Source organism: Micromys minutus (assembly GCF_963924665.1).
Source record: "Micromys minutus genome assembly, chromosome: 2".
NCBI classification, from domain to species: Eukaryota; Metazoa; Chordata; class Mammalia; order Rodentia; family Muridae; genus Micromys; species Micromys minutus.
Window position 1 is genome coordinate 95,936,942 of NC_137971.1, and position 20,671 is coordinate 95,957,612.

Here is a 20,671-nt window from a genome sequence, read left to right on the forward strand (position 1 = left end):
TCATTAAGTTCTTCACTGATTTTTGCAGAGCTTTCACAGCGGTTGCTGTATTCTCCATGAAGTCACTTAGGAGCTGGAAATATCTACATTCTGTGGGAAGGGACACGGCCAGTGGTTTGCTCACTAGTGAGTAAAGAGTGTCTGCCCCTCAAGTTCAGGGTCACTGTAGCTAGAGCTCCTTTCTCTGTGCCACGTTTATGCAGGGAATGGCTGTTACATATGTCTGCATTTAAAGATTATTGCAGGGGGGTGGGAGAGATGGCTCAGCAGTTAGGAGCACTGGCTGCTCTTCTGGAGGACCTGGGTTCAATTCCCAGCCCCTACAGGGTAGCTCACAATTATATGTAACTCCAAGATCTGACACCCTCACACAGATACACATGCAGGCAAAACACCAATGCATGTAAAATAAAAATAAATAATTAGAAAAAAGATTTATTGCTACCCCCCCCCCCTTTTTTTCTCAAGACAAGTTTTCTCTGTTTAGCCTGGCTGTCCCCAAACTCTATCTGTATACTAACTAGTCTGGCTTTGATTTTACAGAGACCCTCCCGCCTCAGCCTCCCTAGTGCTGGGATTAAGGGCGTGTGCCACTACTGCCTGGACTTGTCTTTTTTTTTTTAATGTAAATTGATTTTTCACTTAAAAGTAAGGAATATATTCCTATGCTTTCTCACATAAAATGTGTATAAGATTTTGTATAATGCATAAGGATACAGTGTGTAGCCCCCATCCCCCTCCTGGGGCAAGTAGTGTTATCGGTTATACGCATTACATCATTGTCTTCCTTTCTGTCTGCGAAATGCGGATGACAACACAGGAGCCATACAAACTACTGGAAGATTAGCAGTGTCTTGGCTGTCATTTTTGACAGCACATTATCTAGCCTTCTTGGCTATGCGGCATCTCACCGTAGGACCCATAACTTAACTTCTGGTAGATATATTTAAAGTTCTTTGCAATTTTTCTCTGATAGGAGCCATACTCTATTCTATTTGTGTTAGTTAGCTTCATATTACTGTAACACACTTAAGGTAATTAACTTACGAAGAGGAGCGGAATATTCTGTGTCACGGATTTTGATGTCTGTCTGTGGTCTGTGGCTTTTGGTCCTGTGGCGATGCTGCAGATCACGGCAGGGAGCACTTCCTGTGGGGTAGAGACTCAAAAGAGGAAGGGGAGGTCCTGGGGGTCCCACTGCCTTCCAAAAGCATCACTCTAGGGAGCAAATCTGTAGACCTTGAAGGGGCGTCTGAGGCAAGAGGAGCAAGAGCTTGAGCCTGGACCAGATAGTGAGTTCAAGGCCAGTGTAAGACGTATCTGCTCCCAACCACTGCAAAAGATCAAAATCAGTGTATCATATTGCATATCTGCAAGTATATTCTTAGCACAGACAGAGAAATGGAATTGTGTGTTGCAGGCTGTGTGCATTTGTTGTCTACGTTGCCAGGTTGCTGTACGTGCAGGCTTTTGCCAGTTGCACGGCTTTTGGCCAAGCGCCTGCTTTGCAGTGTTTTGTCTCTGGATGACCTTTGACCTGCGCCAGTTCTACTGAAGCTTCACCTCGTTCACCGTGTGCATTCTTCCCACGTTTACAGACTCTTGCTATTTCCCCTGGGAGTTATTTATTCACATTCTTTCCCATTTACTGGAATTTTCTCGGGAATTTTTAGGAATATCTCTGTGTCAGTGAAGTTGCTTTTGTTGTATTAGTTTAAATTCATTTTTTTCCCTCTGACTTTGCACTTGGCCATTTTACCTTAAGTGAAGACTCTCTAGTCTTTGGGGCAAACTGTGGGGGAGGGGATCAAAATTAGCAATATAATAGAAGCAGCATTAGGCCAACCCAGTGACTGCATTGTGCCCCCTGTAGGAAGGTGCTCTTGGGATGTGTATGTAATCTCAAAGTGAGCAAGCTGTAAGCAGTGTTCTTCCATGCTCTCCTGCTCTCTACCTCAGTGCCTGCCTTCAGGTTCCTGCCTTAGATTTGCTGTGACTTACTTCAGTGTGGACTGTGGGGGAAGTGCAGGTTCCTAGCAACAGAAAGCAAGTGCAGGACAGTCTGCTATGTGTACGGGTGTGAGTGTGTGCGGACGGCTCTAGTGCTCTAATACCTTTACTGACTTGTTCTCATTTCTCTAGAAACTCTTTAGTTGTTTTCTTTCACAATTTTTTTTCTTTATTCTCAAACACATAATTGAATTTGTCACCCTGTTAAAGTTAAAGTCTTTAACTCTTAGGTGGCCTTATCCTTTCAGTTCTTATCGGCAGTATTTTAGAACTTTTTTGTTTATGGAAATTTCCATGTAATTTGTGAGTGTGTATTTAAGTAGAATTGTTACAGCTGTGAGCTATCATGCCCGCCTGCTTAGCTTAGGCTGGTCTTCCTTGCTTTCTTGCGTCCAAGTGTTCTGAGAGAGGTCCTTGCTGTCCTAGAGCTTGCTCTGTTGCATATGCTGTTCTCCACCTTGGTCCTCCTCCTCATGAAAGCTGGGTCTCTGGGGTTATGAGCTTGAGCTACCACATGGGTTCATGTAAGTTGTCTTTATGCAGGTGAAGGCAGGCTCAAGATAAAACGAGGCCTGTCATTGGACGAGAAGGAAGGGTAGGTGGGAACAAAGTTTTAGAAAGAGGGAGAAGCCAGAGCTGGGGAGAAGGATGACCCTGACCCATGTGGCCTTAATTAGCCACAGGTAGATAAGAATATTTTCTAAGGAATAGATTTGTACAGGATGATTTGTCTTGTCTAGATGGGCAAATTATATTATATCATTTGGCTCAGAGTTTATGGTGTAGACGTTTGTGGAGTGTAAAAATCTACTGACTAAATCTGAGATAAAGCCATTGATAAATTACAAGTTTCTGGAGTTTTGAATTTGTCGGGTTTGTTGGAGTGTGGGCAGAGTTTGAGGTTAGCAGAGAGGCAGCCGGGAGAGATACTAACCAGAGGGTGGCCGCAGCTGAGATAAATATACCATAATCCTATATGTTCTCCCGGTGCTGGAACTGATGTGGGAGAGGCCACCGCTGAGTTGAATTGATGTTAGTTTCTTATGGCCTCCGCTGGGTGAGATCATCTGGGTACCAGAGTACCTGGGGGCTGCGTGGGGCGGTGACTTGTTGGAACCGGGCGCCGCTGTCTTTTTAACATTTACCGCAACATGTTCACATTTCCATTCCTTAGTAGGATTGCAAACTGAAATGAGGGAGCTCCCTGCTCTATTCCCCACAGTGCCTGAGCGCAGTGTGTGCAGGAAGTGTCAGTGAGAGGGAAGAACCCAGCCAGAGAGGAAGGTGAGGGAGACGGCCTGTTCCTCAGGCAAGGTGGAGGGTAGAGAAAAGGGCAGGTTCGATCCAAGATTGAAGGAGAACAGGGTGGAGTAAGAAAGCAAAGAAATGCCAGATGTCAGAGGTCTGCTTTGTCTTTGCTATGGAGAAGACGCCTGTTTCATAATTTAGTAGTGCTCAGTAAATGACTTCATTAAATTAATTCTAGGGCTGATTTGGAGTTGGAGAGCAGAGTTAATATTCAAGGTTCTAGGTGGGAAGCTGTATAGTTTGTGCCAGAGAAAGTTCTTAGTTACAAATGAGAAGTGTCAAGTGTTTCAAGGGACTGAGTGTTGTTGGGTTAAGTCTGTGACATTGACTCTTGTCACCATTTGCTTAGGGACAGGGGGCCCAAGCCCTAGTTTCAAAAGCGTTCATCTCTCAGAACTTTCCTGGGGAGTCTTTCTGGTGGGATCAGAGGGTGGGATATGGAAGTGAGGCATGTGGGGGAGATGGGGGTGGGGAGGATGCTGTAATATTGAATGGGCTTCTCTGTTTGAAAAGTCTAACTTGATAGCAAGCTTAAATCCCCTTTTCAAGTGTCTGCGGAAAAGCAAATTTTTTTTCGAAGTTTCATTTTCTTGTCCTCCATGAAGCTAAAGCGAAATAACAATTTACCTGAGATCACCTGGGTCTTAGCCCTTTACCTTCCAGTGAGAGTGCTCCTAGACGGAGAATAAATGGCTGAACTAAAAAGGAATGGATGGAGGGGCAGAGTGAGGCCAGAGATGGCGGGCATCCAGGACCATTGTACCGATGCTCTGAAACATCTCACCACATCTGCACCAGCGGCCGGCACACCAGCGGCCGGCACACCAGCGGCCGGCATACCAGCGGCAGCAGGTCTCTCTCATAACCAGGAAGCTAAGAATAGCACTTAGTGTGCTAAAGGGTTTAAGCAAATTAGGAAAAAATATGCAGAGGGGCTGGAAAGCTTTAGTATTTACCTCATGACCCTTCACATTTGCAGACCCCCAATCTCTGTTATCCAAGGAATATAATTATATTTCTTTCTCTGAATAGTTAACATTCCCTCCTTGGAGTTTCATACCCGTACTTAGTGACCTTTTAAAAATGATATGTTTTCCGTTCTGTGAGTGTATTACCGTTTAAGAGTGTTTATGAAGTTTTTGCTTTTTTAATAGTACTGGAACATTTTGGTAATTGCTAAGTTGTCCTTCCTCCAGGTGAACAGTCATATTTTCTCCAATTCTGGTTTCTTTACTTGTGTCAGAGAACAACATAGCTTGTTTAACCAGCTAGAGCTTTTTAGTTACTCATATCTGTGTAATAAGAGCGACAACAACAAATCAGTGGCTTAGAACATTGATTTTGCTCCTAAATCTGCACTTTTTGTGGAGACAGCTTGGGTCCACTGGTTGCCACTTTTGGAGGCTCAGCGGCTACAGATCTGGCTGCCGTCTGAGGTCAGCTCTGAAGAACCCAGGACGGTCCCTTCATGCAGCTGCTTGTCTTCTGCTATGTGATCACGGGGCTCCCAAGAAGAGCATCCAGAAGGATAGGGGAAGCTATAGTGTAACTGTTTATGATTTTGGGCCATCATAATCATTTAGAATTCTTTGGGCTGTAGTGACAGACCTGCCACATGTGACAGGGCTGGGAACATACAGCGCACTTCATTGTGCCGTGGCATCACACTGTAGTCAAGAGAGCATGGCCACGGGGTGTACCAGTGAGCCACATTTGGAAGCTAGTTCACTGCATGTTGCAGTGTTAGGTTTTATTCTTTCTTCCTGCCATTCTTTCTTCCCTTTCCTTTTCCTGTGTGTGTGTGTGTGTGTGTGTGTGTGTGTGTGTGTGTGTCCAAACAAGGTTTCTCTGTGCAGTCTTGGCTGTCCTGGAACTTACTCTGTAGACCAGGCTAGCTTTGAATTCAGAGATCCATCTGCCCCTGCCTCCTGAGTGCTAAGATTAAAACCTCTCAGCTGGTTTTTATGTCTTTAATGGTGGTCATGATTGTACATTCTTTTCATGGGTTCATTGGTGGCTTATTTATTTTCCTGTGGCCTGCCTTTTCATAGCCTTCACTGGTCTTTGCATTGCGACTGTTGAGTATATTGTTGATCTGTAATGGTTCTTGTAAATGAAACAACTTGAATTTAAACTTTGCTTTGAAAATACATCACTGTTGACTTGCGGATTGAGTTTTTGTTGCTGTGATAAAAAAATCTGGTAGCATATTCTAATTTTCCTTATGTCTGTCCTTCCATCTCCTTCTTTTGGTAAGGTTTCATGGAGCCCATGCTGGCTTTCTCTACTTACCAAGTGCTAGGATTACAGATATGTAATCCTCTGTAAGCCAGGTGTGCGTGTCGGCAGGCGTGTGTGACAGAAGCTGTTTATTGCATGACAGGAAGCTGAGAGAGAACTAGACAGGGACAGTACACCTCTAAGGGCATGACTCAGTGACCTACTTCCAGGCTTTATCTCCTAAAGTTTTCAGAATCACTTAGAGTATGACACTAGCTTGGGACCAAGCCTTAAGTACCTTTTGGGGGGCACTTCATATCCAAGTCATAGTGGGAGTCATCAAAGTTATCTGTGGGGAGGTTTTGTTTGGTGACGGTGGAGATTTGTGAGTAATCACATTTAAGACCCATACAGTACTTTTGTCTTTTCTTAAAAAAAGTTTTATTTGTTTATTTATTTATTTGTTATATATATATAGCTGTCTCCAGACACACCAGAAGAGGGCACCAGATCCCATTACAGATGGTTGTGAGCCACCATATGGTTGCTGGGATTTGAACTCAGGACCCCTGGAAGAGCAGTCAGTGCTCTTAACCACTGAGCCATCTCTCCAGCCCTTGTCTTTTATACAAGAGCACAGGAAGTGAGGTGATGAAAATCATCATCTTTTGGTCCTTACTTTTCCTTTAGGGAAGCCTCTGTTCCTTCGGGCACTGTTACATCTGGGAATCTGGAACACTTCAGGTGCCTGCAGAGGAAGATGGCACGTGGGGTGGGCAGGTGCCCAGTGGGGTATGTCACTGCTGAAAGTTGCTTTCTGTTTCTGTTAGACTAGAGTGTGATCTGGCTGACTGTGCTGAGGTTCCAAATTATCACGTTCATTACCTCGTGGAAATGAGGATATTTAAAACCATTTATTCAAGCTGGACTTGGTAGCTTGTGACTGTGGGTTTAGAAATTGAGAGGTCGAGGCAGGAGTATCTTCCAAGCCCAGGAGATGGAGACCCACCTATTTAATATAAAGAGACATTGGCTCAAAACTAGACTAGACCAAATCAAACCAAATCAAATTATTTCTTTGTACTTTGCTACTAAGTACACTGTGGAATTAAAAACAACAACAGACACTGTCTTTCTGTCTGCAGTAGTGGAGATGTAATCTACAGCCTTGGGTTGTGTGGATGTGTTAGGCCTGGGTAAATCAGTTAACAGTCACTGTAGTAAGTCCTTTCCAAAGCTGTGTGGTCTTTGGCTGATTTCTAGGGATAGACTGACGCTTTTCACTGTAATTACCACTATTGAAATGATCCATCTGAGACAAGTGTGTTAGTGGGACTGAACCCCAGCCTTCACTCTGCTCTCCCTCCTTGATTCTCAGGTTGCACTGTGATGGGAGGTGGTGCCCAGCATCTCTGGTCCTGCACCCTTCCCAGCTCCAGGGCTAGTGCAGTAGGCGATCCCCTCCAGCCCCAGTTACTTAGTTATTTTAGTGCTGGAATGAAACCCAGGGTCTTAGGCATGCTGGGCTGGTACCCTGCCACTGAGCTGCTGCCCCAGCCCTCTGGATGGGTCCTTGAAGAGGTCAGCTTGCAGAAGCTTCAAAAACAATGGACTTTACTGCAGGCTTCAGTCAGTGTTTTTCATTGGCATTCATACAGCAAATAAAATGCGATTGTTGTCTATGGATGATTCTTGTCAGTGTGAACATGACATTTACTGCATCTGCTATGGCTCCTGTGCAGAGGTCGGAGGACAACTTCAGAGTCTGTTTCTTCCACTATGCAGGTTCCCAGTATTCAGGTTGCCAGTCTTGGTGGCAAGTGAGCCATCTCACAACCTCCCAGTTAGAAGGTTTGAATGAGTTAATGAAACAGGGAGTAGGAAGTGGCTGTAATTTAAGGGGTGAAAGGAAGGCACATTGGGTTTTTAGTAAGCCTGAGCCCGTGAGAGATTTGTAAACATGGAACTTGTCATACTTAAAGATTAGGGACACATACTAGACAGTGGTCTTTTTTCTCAAGGAATTGTAATCTGTACACAGGGAGAAAGTCTTGGGTTGGTGTGTGCAGGGATGAAAAATGTAGGCACTGTTGGCTGGTTGCCTGCATAGCTGACCATGGGCATTCCCAGCTGTCAGCTGGAAGGGAGGGCAGGAAGGGTATTCAACAGTGAGCCCTAGGTGCTTATTAAAAATTATTTTATTATTATTGTGTGTGATGTGTGTAGGCGTGTCCAGGCCAGAGGACAGCTTTGTGGTGCTGATTCTCTCCTCCCTCCCTTCATGTGACTAGGGACTGAACTCAGGTTGTCAGGCTTGTTCATCAAGCACTTTATCCACTGAGCCATCTTGCTGACCTCTACTGTCTCAAGAGAATTTACTTTGAGGAGTGAACATGATATGCCCAGCCTTCAGCACTGGCATTACTTTCTTTTCTTTTGAGAAACTGTCCTGAGCTGTAACCCTGGCTGGCCCAGAACTTGATAGCAGACCAGACTGGCCTTGGACATGCAGTGATCCTGTCCAACTCTTGTCTCCTAAGTGCTGGGGTTGTAGGTATTTGCCATTATGCCTGGCTCTGCCACCATTGTCTCTGCTATGACATGAATGGGTAGCTCTTCATCTTATCGTCTGTGTTTTTGTTGAAGCTCTGCCTTGGAGCTTTTGTGTTTCCAGCTCGGTGACTCCACAGAACTGAGAATCCTGGTTAGTGAAATAGAAGGAACATAGTCTTGATTAGCAGATAGAGGCTGGCTGGAACAAATGAGTTATTGCTTTTAGATTCTTTGTTTTTCTTTTCTTTTTTCTGTCCATGGCCTCTTACAGTTGTACAAATGGGCTGGTATCTAGGCTGAACAACAGCAGGGCGTATATTTATAACTATCTGAAGCCTTTCGGGCGAGAGGAATCAACTTTATGTTTAGTTTATGCCCTGGGGATACTAACACTCTTTTGCAGGGGTTTTTCACTTACATAATATTTGTGCTTTTCAAAAATATTTCAGGGGCTGAGAAGGTGAATTAGTTGGTAAGGGCTTGCCACACAAGCCTGAGGTCCTGACTTTGGGTTCCCAGCAGCCATGTAAAAAAGCTAGGTGTGGTGGTGTGTCCCTATGGGAGAGTGGTGTGTCCCTATGGGAGAGTGGTGTGTCCCTATGGGAGAGTGGTGTGTCCCTATGGGAGAGTGGTGTGTCCCTATGGGAGAGTGGTGTGTCCCTATGGGAGTGTGGTGTGTCCCTATGGGAGTGTGGTGTGTCCCTATGGGAGTGTGGTGTGTCCCTATGGGAGAGTGGTGTGTCCCTATGGGAGAGTGGTGTGTCCCTATGGGAGTGTGGTGTGTCCCTATGGGAGAGTGGTGTGTCCCTATGGGAGAGTGGTGTGTTCCTATGGGAGTGTGCCTCAAAAGTTTCACCTCTGGCAAAATGGAGACAGGCAGATCCCCGGAACTTACCGATGAACTTGTCTAGGTCAATCAGTGAGCCCAGGTCTCAGAAAATGAGAAGTGATTGAGGAAGACATTCAACGTTGAGCTCCACTGCATACACCCACACGTGTGCGCGCGCACACACACACACACACACACACACGCACACACACACACACACACACACACACGCGCACAGACATCTACATACACAGAGCAAAAGCATTTCCTGTCTGTTTGCAGTCCACGCTCGTAACTGCTCTGAGATGAGGAAAGTGTACTTCCTGTGCGGCGGAGGCATAAGTAATAGACTGGGTTCTGTCATGGGCTCAACAGAAAGTTCCTGGGACAACCTGTCATGTTCCATTTCTGTTTGAACTGCTGCTTTCCAACCCCAGAGGACTAAAAACTGAATGCCATTTCCCTGTGATTGTGCTTCAGCGGCGTCTTCGACATCTCCGGAACATCGCTGCTCGGAACGTTGTTAATAGAAATGGCCATCAGCTCCTGGATACCTACTTCACTCTTCATTTGTGTGATAATGAGAAGGTCTGTAAAGGTAAGTCACCGTCGTATGCTTGTAACAGGAGCAGCTTGCCGTGCCTGCTACTACTTAGAAAGCTCAGACACGCTTTCTGAAAACCTCACAAGTGATGTAAGCTAGACATGGCCAGTGGGTAGAGTTCTAGGGTGTAGCCTTACTTTGGTAACTTTGTCTCCCTTTTATTAATGTTAGTTACTATTTCAGTCGCTAAGTAAGTTTGTTTCCCCTTTATTTAATTCAGTATTTATTTATTATTCACCTTTATTTCCCCTAGCATTTAAAACAGATGATGGGGGTTTAGTATCTTATACTAGTTTTACATTTCTTTAAGTATTTCCCTCTGTAGTGACTGAGTTTATGAAAACAGATTTGTATCTTCCCTTACTTAGATTTATGTATATAGTATATAGGGTCATTTTCAGAAGAATGGCTTGGTTTTCTCCAACTCAGTTTTGTTTTATTAGACTTATTAATTTTATTTTACATTTGGCCTGCATATATGTATGTACATTTATGTGCTTGGTACCCTTGGAGGTCAGAGAGGGTGTCAGATCTCCTGGAACTGGAGTTACAGATGGTTGTGAGCCACCATGTGGTTGCTGGGAATTGAACTCAGGACCTCTGCAAGAGCAAGTGCTCTTCACCACTGAGCCATCTTACAGCCTCCAATTTAGAGTTATATATTACATTGTGGAGATCAGTTATTTGGTTCAAGATCACAGTCATCTTTGGGACACACACTGAGTGGAAAGTAAGAAGACCAGGAAGACAGTCGCTCTTTCTCAGCCTCTGGCTTCATGCTTTGGGAGAAAGATTTTTGGAAATTGAATGAAAAGAAGAAATAAAAAGGAAAGGACTTGGCAGCTCCTAGGTGTGGTGCAGGAGGAGGTTTACTGTAGATAGAGGGAAGAGCACAGCCAGAGGCAGAGACATCTGGGGAGTCCGGAGTGGACATGACCCTGAGGAGAAGGAGGGGAGGCAGACTAAGAGGCCATGAGGGGAAAGGGTAGACGAAAAAAGGTCAGGTAACCAAAATGGTTGGAATATACAGGGCAGGCCAGCTGGAGAAGTTTAGAGTAGGGCATGGGGTATACCAGCCAGGAGGGCCCATAATAGGGCTGAGGGATGCAGGGAGAACCTGGCAGCCAGCATCCACTTTGATGAGTTAAGTGGTACCTTGGCAGTTTGTCTCTGGTTTGAGACCCAACAGTGATAATCATGTCTTATAAAGTAGGTGAGATGAGGTTTTTGAGGATCAACAGAGAAAAAAATGTGATAATGTTTGGTAAGATGCCTTATTAGACTATTTATGCAAACAAAAGGCAGTGAATACCTTAATAAGAGGTAGTGAACTCTTATTTTGAAAAAAAAAAAAAAAGATTGGGATAACAAAGGACTACTTCTGAATAGCAAGGAGACAGAGTTGGCCATAGGAAAATGGTGGTTTATAAAAGTACAAGGGGGAATTCCATGCTAGGAGGAGATGGGGAAGGGCAAGGCTGCAGAGGAGATGGGGAAGGGCAGGCCTGCAGAGGGGATGGGGGAAGGACAGGCCTGCAGAGGAGATGGGGAAGGGCAGGCCTGCAGAGGAGATGGGGGAAGGGCAGGCCTGCAGAGGGGATGGGGAAGGGCAGGCCTGCAGAGGGGATGGGGGAAGGGCAGGCCTGCAGAGGAGATGGGGAAGGGCAGGCCTGCAGAGGGGATGGGGAAGGGCAGGCCTGCAGAGGAGATGGGGAAGGGCAGGCCTGCAGAGGAGATGGGGAAGGGCAGGCCTGCAGAGGGGATGTGGGAAGGGCAGGCCTGCAGAGGAGATGGGGAAGGGCAGGCCTGCAGAGGGGATGGGGGAAGGGCAGGCCTGCAGAGGAGATGGGGAAGGGCAGGCCTGCAGAGGGGATGGGGAAGGGCAGGCCTGCAGAGGAGATGGGGAAGGGCAGGCCTGCAGAGGAGATGGGGAAGGGCAGGCCTGCAGAGGGGATGGGGAAGGGCAGGCCTGCAGAGGGGATGTGGGAAGGGCAGGCCTGCAGAGGGGATGGGGAAGGGCAGGCCTGCAGAGGGGATGGAGAAGGGCAAGGCTGCCAGAGCCATGCTCGCTGTGCTCAAGCTGGCTAAAGTCCTTTTACTTAGTGTATTGTGGGAATTTGCAAAGTGGTGGCCATTGTTACTGGAACTGTGGTGTTAATTAGACTGGTTTCTAAAAAGAGCAGCCATGGGACTGGCTGGTGACTGAGATGTAAAGATGGAGACAGAATGACTGTTTTTGCTCTTTTGTTTCTGGCTTCAATTATTATTATTATTATTATTATTATCATTACCTTTTTAGCTGGCTTAGAACTCACTGCTTTGATCAGGCTGGCCCAGAACTCACAGAGATTTGCCTCCTTCTGCCTCCCCAAGTGCTGGGATGAAAGGCCTGTGCTGCCACACCTGGCTTGGTGATTGCAGCCTTTTGCAAGTCCTTAGATTTTCTAGGGGTTACCAATGAGAAGACCATTAATGCATGTAGGGGACGGCAGTGCCAGGGCACGCCCACAGTCTGTCACTTCCTTAGAAACCACTTAGGGCATTTAGGGTCTTACCCGTGAGCTTTGGTTAATCCAGCAATACAATGAGATTTGGTGACTTCCAGTTGTGACGGAAAGAAATGTTTTCTTCACTTTTGTAACTCATCACAGGAGCTGGGGAGTCATCTAGTAATCCTGGTTAATGTTACCTGTCATGACAGTCATCAGAGTGTCATGGTCCTTCTATGACCTTTGGTGCAGGAGAGCCACGGAGGCTAATTGATTTTCTATCTATTTCATCTCCCAGTTGTACAAGACTTTTTTTTTTTTTTTAAGATTATCAGAAATGCTACCTTCTAAGTTACTTGTTTATTTCCTCTGAATTCATAGTAGATCCCAAGAAGATAAGGGGATTTTTTTTAAACATCTTTTTAATTTTCATAGGAGATTTAAAGTAGTTCACACCAAATAATGTTGATATATGCTTGGAACAAAGCCTGTGCTGATGAATGGAAACTCTAAATTTGTAGCTTCATTTTATTTCTGAGTCAAGGTCTCGCTCTGTAGCACAGCACAGGCTGGCCTAGACCTTACTGTGTGGGCCAGTCTTGCCTCAAACTCCTGGTAGTCCTGGTCTCCCAACTGTCTTGACTGCAGCTTTGAGGCACCATACCCAGCTAGGGGGTCATTTTTTTTTTTAAAGATTCATAGTTTCAAATTGTGTATCTGTGGTGTGTGTCCATCTGGGGAACGTGTGACCAGGCAGTGCAGTTGTCTCAGAGGCAAGAAGAAGGTGTGGGATCTGGAGGTGGAATTCGTGGGGGCTGTGAGCAACCTGGCTGGTGTGGAAGCTGAACTCCTGCAAGAGCAGTGTGTGCTCTTGGCTGCCGGGCTGTCTCTCCAGCCTCCCCTGGGAAGAGCTCAGGGCAGAGCTGTGCAGTCCCTTGCTGTCACCCATGGCCCATCCTGTCCTCTATCCAGTTGTCTGCCCTGCGTTCCCTTTGGAGTCAGTAGGCGACTTAAACATGGTATGTTCAAGACCGAGTCTCTGATGTGCCAGCTCACTGACTTCATGCATTTCTGTCGGAAAATGACAGCTCCACTTCCAGGGCTAGAACCCAGGGCTCATCCTGGATTGCTCTTTTTCCTAGTTCCCACATCCAGCCCTTTAGCAAATACTTTTCTGGTGACTTCTTTGTACCTCTGTGCCACTGTCCTCCCTCGAATGGATGGCAGACGCCCCCCCCCCCCCTAGTCTGTCAGCCCACACATATCCTCCCTCCTAGCTGGTCTTCAGCCCAGACTCAGTGCAAATGAAAGATCATGTTATCTGTCTCCAAAAAAATGGTCTTGTGGTTTCTTAGCTCATTCTGAATGAGGTCGTGATCCTTATGTCCCATGTCACTGTCAGAACTTCCTGCTGCTGTCCAGAGTTCTGTGGGAGTGAGCTATGGAAACGACCCCCGAAGTTCAGCCACACCAGGCTTGACTGCCTCCTTTTCTTCTCTTACACTTTGTACTTTGCACTTTGCCTGCACTTTGGCCTGAACACCTTCCTCCAGGCACCGAGCTGAGAAGCGAACCCTTCCACACCTGCCGGCCTTCACTCCACACGCTCCTCAGAGCTGCTCTCCGTGATTGCTGATGAACCCTTTCACGAGCTCTGACCCTCCTGTTTGCTGGGCCTTTTGTTTGTTGTTGTTTTGTGTTTTGTTTTTTCTTAATTCTTCCCCATAATCAGTCAGGATCACCCAGGATTGGACGTTTAGTTGATGTCTCTTTCCTTCCTGTAGGAGTAAGCTCCTCAGGAACAGAAGTTTTTAAGTCCCTTCTAACCAGAAGATGCTGGGTGCAGCCTCTCTCCCTCCCCTCCAGTTAGTTTCAGTTTGATTTTTGGGGGAGGTAATGCAGTCTGTGTTTCAAAACATAACCGGAGATTTACATTAAAACCACCTTTCATCTGTGTCCCATCAAGATGTTTCCCGTCCTGCCTTGGTAACTGTTGCTGTCTGTTTCCTGTTTGTCTTTCCTGAATTATTTACAGAAAGAGAAGAAAGATAAGATGCCCTTCCCCGTTCCCAGCAGTTCCCTCGCACAGATGCTGTACGCTTGGCACTTCTCATTTATGCCTTCGGGACATCTCTCTGAACTGTTTCTGGCTTTGTGTGGGCCAGCTGCTCTGTAGTGTCTTTAGTTGGCCTTGGGTGGACTTTTAGTTCAGTCTCTTGTTGCACTGACTAATTTTTACTAGTGCATTGATTTGGGTTAGTCAGCCCTTAGGGTAAGTTCTGGGGAGTGGAGTTCTTGAGACACTGAGAGGCATGTTCTGTTTTGGTGGGTATTGCAAAATCGTCCTGGGTGGGAATTGTTCTGTGTGTGTCTTTTCCCTTCAGCCTTATTGGTAGACCATGTAAGCCACCGAGTCTTTGTCCATCAGATAGGTGAAAAATAGTTTTGCCACCTAGTGAGTGAGGTGGAGGCACTTCATGAACATGTACTGCATGGAGGAGTGTGGTGTGACCACGTGAGCCGTTGGCGTCTGCAGGCTCCCCGTTCTTGGTCCTTTAGGTGTGAGCATGGCTCTCTAGAAAAGCTCTTGTGTGTAGTGATTGGAGTGCACATAAGGCTCTGACAGGGCCCTTTGAGGATCTGCTTGGCGTATGACTTTATTCAAGTGGAAAGAATAAAATGAGCAGAAGTTTATTAATAAACATTGTGTCCCATAAGGTGTTTTTAACCTGATATTTAATTTACCCATCATAACTGCCCTGTTATCTCCTGGGTGCTGTTTTGCTCCACAAGGTAATGATTGATTATTGCCGATTGCATAGGTCATTAATCTTACACGAGAGACTGAGGGCTGTGCTCACTGTTGCCAAGGCCTGTTGCTGTTCCGCTGTTTTAGACAGAGCAGGGTGATGGCCTAGGTCAGGGTTAGTGTGTTGGAGATGGGCTCACACCCTCTGCTCTCTGAGCTCACAGGGACTATGGCCCGTGTGCTGGGCTCTGTCCTTTCCGTCAGCCCGACTAGTTTGGAGCACCAGTGGACACGGTAATGCCTAGGTTTATCTACAGAGTCAGCCACTCAACAATCTAGAAGAAATAACCCCGTTCGTTATTCTCTTAGCATTGGAGCGCTGTGCTGTGAGAACTGTCTAATTTAGGTACTTTGCAGAAGAATCTAAATACTTCTTTTTTCCCCCAAAAGAATTAAAATATGCCTAGTTGTTGTCCCACTGATATCAGTTTTGTGTTTTGTTCCTGCTTTACCTCCGGGTCCTCACGCTCCCAGGCGAGTTTTCACCACCTTTAAGCAATACATTCTTGTGATAAAGAAAAACAAACGAGTGTAGTAAAATAAGTAAATAGCATATGTTAACTAGAAAGTAAAATACCTTGTTATTAAAAAGGAAGTCTTAGGGCTAGGGTTATAGCTCAGTTGGTAGAATGTTGGCATTGTATACATGAGGCTTGGGTTTGGCCAAGACCACAGACAGTGACAATAGAAACATAACCCAATAGCAACATGAAGATACAGAAACACCCCCTTTAAAGTCTTGTTTTGGGGACTGGAGAGATGGCTCAGTGGTTAGAGCATTGCCTGCTTTTCCAGAGGTCCTGAGTTCAATTTCCAGCAACTACATGGTGGCTCACAATCATTTGTAGTGGGATCTGATGCCCTCTTCCAGTATGTCTGAAGACAGCTACAGTGTACTTATCTAACTAAAGTAAATAAATCTCATGCTCACATACACACACACACACACACACACACACACACACATACACACATGCTTGCACATGTATGCTCAGGATCCTGTGATAAGCGCTGCAGTGTTTGAAGCGTTTTGTGAGGGATGTAAAGTGTAGAGTTGTACGGTGCTGGGGAGTGAGCGCTCCCTTCAATGGAGGGACTGCACAGCTTAGTTAGAGAGCGACTCATAGCTGTCACAGAACCCATTTGCTCTTAGGTCTCACAGTTTTGTTTCTAACGGTTTCTTCTCTAGAGCCACACAGCTTAGGTTATATATCTCTAAAAGATGGGTTATTTCTAGCATTATTTGAAAAATGCTAAAGTTCATAGCAACTTCAGGATGTTCTCTTTTAAAATCATAGAATTTTCTTTTCTTATTTTATACTGTTGGGATTTATACCCGGGACACATTTTACCTACCAAACTAGACGTGGGCTTTAGTGTCTCCCAGTATCTCTCAGTCCCTACCTGTTCCAGGGCATGGCTGTCATACCCTCCGTCTATGTGAGGCTGGGCTTCTCCTCCCCCAGAAGATCTCTCTTCCCCTTATAAATTAAACATTTTGGTCTCTCTCCCTGTGGTACACACATTCCTTCTTTCTCTTCCCCCTTCCCTCTGTCTCCCTGGTCTTGTTTCTTGGGGCCAGTGGACCCACCAGAGAGCTGCTTCCCGATAACTGACCTTTATATACTTTGAGACCTGAGTTGTCTCATTTAATCATCGGAGATAACTTACCACAAACAGTTATTCATGATAAAAAAAAAAATCAAACCATCATTCAGCTACTGAATGTAAGTAGCCTAAAGCTGTAACCTAAGATAAAAATTGTTAGTTAATTAGAAAAATTGGATCCTGCTGTAAATCCCCTGGCAGAACCTGTTCTTGCACTTACTGTACTGTGAGTAGTTCTCAGGCATACAGTAAGTGTGACCTTTTGTTTGGAAGATGAGGCCTGTCTGTGAGGAAATGCCTTAAGAACGCAGTTGCTTCGAGAGCTTCACTTTTCTATCCCTCGAAGGCCCCCAAAGGTAGACAACAGTGTGCACCCTGGGTGTGTCATTGTTCATCTATAAAAGCAAAATGAGTTGAGTGTCTATCCTTGTGCCAAGGACAGTTCCGAGGAGATGGCGGCTGTAGGGTATCCCACAGTAGCAAGTGGAATGTCCAGGCACGCATTTCAATTAGTAGAACAACTCGTTTGTTCCTGATCATGCCTCAGTTCATCTCAAGTGCCAGTAGTGTGTGGATCACACGTGGGAAATAGTGTAGTAATGGGACTCCAGGAGTCCCCTAGGGTCTGCATTGTCAGTGGCATGGAAATAAATGGGTGGTGACTGCGCACACTGGAGGGTTGTTGGGAGTGTCTGTCAGAACCTATAGTATAGTTCATTTTGTTCTTGGGTTTGTAGCATTTCTACTATGTATAAATGTTTATGGAATCATGAAAAAATTTTAGATACTTGTAGTGCTTTGTCTCCACACACACCAGAAGAGGGAATCGGATGGTTGTGAGCCACCGTGTAGGTGCTGGGAATTGAACTCAGGACCTCTTGAAGAGTAGTCAGTGTTCATAGCCACTGAGCTATCTCTCCAGCCCCAGGCTCATGGAATTTTAATGCTTACAGAAGAACTTCAGTTATTCAAATTTTCCAAGTTGAGAAAGGGCCTGCCGAAGTTGAATGGTGGAATGTTAGGAACAAACGCCAGGCTTGGGTCACATGGTTTCTAAATCAATATTCATTCTACACTCTGATGAGGGAATGTTCTAGAGGAGCCTGAAGAACAGAGAGAATCAGTCATAGAGACTGGATATGGGGGAATTGGGAGATGGCTCAGAGGTTAAAGTACTTGCTTCAGAGATGAGACTGGAGTTTGAATTCCCAGGACTCATCTGGGTGCTGGGTGAGTGAGGCTGTCCACCTGTGACGTAGCCCCAGAGGGAGAGCTGGGGTCCCCAAAGCAAGCTGGCTGGCCAGATTAGCTGTGTCAAGAAGCTGTCGGTTTGATTGAGGTAGCCTGCCTTAAAGAGAGTAGGGAAAGACTCCTGACCTCAACCTCAGCCCCCTGCAGGACCACACACATGTGTGTGTGCATTCTCACTACCTCAGCCCCTGCAGGACCACACACATGTGTGTGCATTCTCACTACCTCAGCCCCTGCAGAACCACACACATGTGTGTGCATTCTCACTACTTCAGCCCCCTGCAGGACCACACACATGTGTGTGCATTCTCACTACCTCAGCCCCTGCAGAACCACACACGTGTGTGCATGCTCACTACCTCAGCCCCCTGCAGGACCACACACATGTGTGTGCATGCTCACTACCTCAGACCCCTGCAGGACCACACGTGTGTGTACACTCACTTTGTACAGATGAAAAGTAAGAAATGAGTTGAAATGGGAGAAGAAGAAAGTTTGAGTTTGTAAAGGCTTCAATTGGAATGTGCTGCAGAAGGAGACAGGTGGTAATTGTGAGATTAAATATGGACACTGTGTGATCCGCCTCACTGATACTGTCCCCCTAAGACACTTAACTTGGTTTCATCGTCTCCTTGGTAAAGATGGCGGGCACTAGATGGTTTAGATGCCTCACTAGAACGTCAAAGCTGTCCAGCAGAGTCAATGGGCTTATCGTCTTTCATGTCACTCACTGTTCTCTTTCTTCTTTTCCAGAGTTCTATAGGAGTGAAGTGATTAAGAACTCCTTGGTAAGTTTGCGCATGCTCTGTTTCATTAGATGCGAGGGCTTTGATTGAGGTCCTGTTCTTGGTTTATGATGCGTGTAAAGGTCTGCTCAGTTGTTCAGTCATTACTGATTTTTTTGTTGTTGTAAATTTTAAATTTGCATTATTTTCACTTATAAAGAGCTTTATTTTTGATTCTGTATTTATTTGAGCAACATTCATAAAAGTAGTTTGCCTTTGTATACAGGACTTATTTGTGGTGATTACAGCTTTTCTCAGTTAGCTGGGCACGTGTACGTGCCTGTAATACCAGGGCTTGGGAGGAAAGAGGCAGGAGGATTGTGAGTTTTAATGGCAGCCTCAGTGACACAATGAGGCCCTGTCACCAAAAAACAAAAAACAAAACTACAGACTAACAAGCGTCCCATTTTTGTCTCCGTTTGGAAAGGATTCTTCTGGAATTGTGTGTGTGTGTGTGTGTGTGTGTGTGTATGTGTGTGAGGATGCGCAGCTGAGCTGCTGATCATCTTATCCGTTTCTGAGTTTGGTGTGATGAAGTAATGCAGTAAGTGCCTGGTGACTGACGCCCATGTGTCAGCGTGGTTGTCAGGATCAGCTGGCCCTGTGTGCCTCGCTTGATCTGTTTGCATGTATTCTACCAGGCGAGTATAATGGGCAGTCACTTGTTCCCCGTGCTGGTCAGCGTATTTGGTTTGAGCCAGCATGCACCGTGCTGCTGTATATATTGTGTTTGTGGGAGCAGGCGTGCCTTTCTCTGGCCTGTAGGTGTTCAGTCCTGTGGCTAGGCTCCTGATCGGCCAGGACTTCTGGTTTCACACTGTGGCTGTTTCATTTCTGCTCATTGCAATTGAGGCAGATACTTTAAACTTAGAATATCTAGTGCCAACAAAATGGTTTACTAAAGAGTTGACAACAGTTACAGCTGTTTTTAAGGGTGTGCTCGTAGGCGTAGGGCTTCCGGAAGGCTGCCGCCTGGTGGTTAAATACTTGATAACTTTAGTGATTTTTCTCCTCACACCTCTTTGCCTTCCTCTCATCCTCTCTCCCTTGCCTTCTCTCCTCATCCCTTCCTCCGAAAAGAAAACAAAAATGTAGGTGGGTGGGAGAGGAAAGGGGGAGAGGAAAGAAATGTATCTCCAGGTTGTATGTCACGTTTCTTTTTCACATTCCTTTAGCTAATAACAGTTAATGGTGATAATTCTGCTTTGTTTGCCTTTGGCTTCAACTAGGCATACCCTCCCTCCAAGTTATTTCTGTTGTTACTGTTTTTTTTTTTTTTTTTTTTTTTTTTGTAGAGATTGTATCTTTACTATGACTGACAGGCCATTACAGTGACTAAATGGTTGGAAAGTAATAGTGGGAGTGGCAAGCTGGAGCCCCCAACATTGATTTGATACACGGAGCTGGTCGGTTTGGAGATTGTCTACACAGTTTCTTTAGTAAAGAGGTGTAATTGTGACCAGGTGAGGTGTGTTCTGTACATTATTCCCCACTGGTGACAGTGTTTCAAGGTAAGGTGTATTCTTGTTTCATAGTGAAGGAATAGCCAGGGAACTTGATGTCGGCTGCACACAGCTTGTGGCAAATAAAACTGAAGTTTTGAGGTTTTAACCACAGGCTTCTTACACACACACACACACACACACACACACACACACACACACACTTCCTTCAGCCGTTTTCACCTAGAGGTCAGTGAGCCCTGCTATTGCATAAACAAAGCCCAGGGCAGGATTGCTGGGATCATGACAGGAGTTGTTTCTCAGCAGAGGTGGGAAGCTGGGTAGATCAGTATGTCTTTGTGAGTTACTGGCCTGAGAGGGTCTCCAGTCTCCAAGTGCTCAGTGGAACTGTGGCTGAATAAATTAACATTTGAGCTGCCTCTGTGCTGTTTATGCCAAAGCTGTGACCCTGGGGAAAACAAACTTCATCAGCACCAAGGTTTCCAGCTTCCTCTGGCTCCACAGTTGGGAGCGAGGCCGAGCTAGTTCAGGTAGAAGATGCTGCGAAGGCTGTAGGACTGTGCTTTATTTCCAGGGTTAGGGAAGCAGTCTGGGGAGGTTGCTAGCAGTAAGTCACCCCTCAGCTGGGTTGGGAAGCCTGAGCTGAGTTGAGGAAGGCCAGGGAGGGAGTTTGTTTGGCTTCTACTAATTAAAAAACCAGTATGAATTATACAGAGATACCCTGAATATGTTTTTTTTTAAA

General features: G+C 45.8%; 1 protein-coding gene across 1 annotated transcript in view; it reads left to right on the forward strand.

Annotated features, from left to right (window-relative positions):
- UVRAG (UV radiation resistance associated) overlaps positions 1 to 20,671 on the forward strand; it is a gene marked incomplete at its 3' end in the record, with an annotated part of 40,652 nt that overhangs the window by 11,969 nt on the left and 8,012 nt on the right. The window contains exons 2-3 of the mRNA XM_080913077.1: positions 9,401 to 9,518; positions 18,435 to 18,469. Of these exons, the coding sequence (XP_080769203.1) occupies positions 9,401 to 9,518; positions 18,435 to 18,469 (153 nt within the window). The remainder of the gene's footprint in view (positions 1 to 9,400; positions 9,519 to 18,434; positions 18,470 to 20,671) is intronic.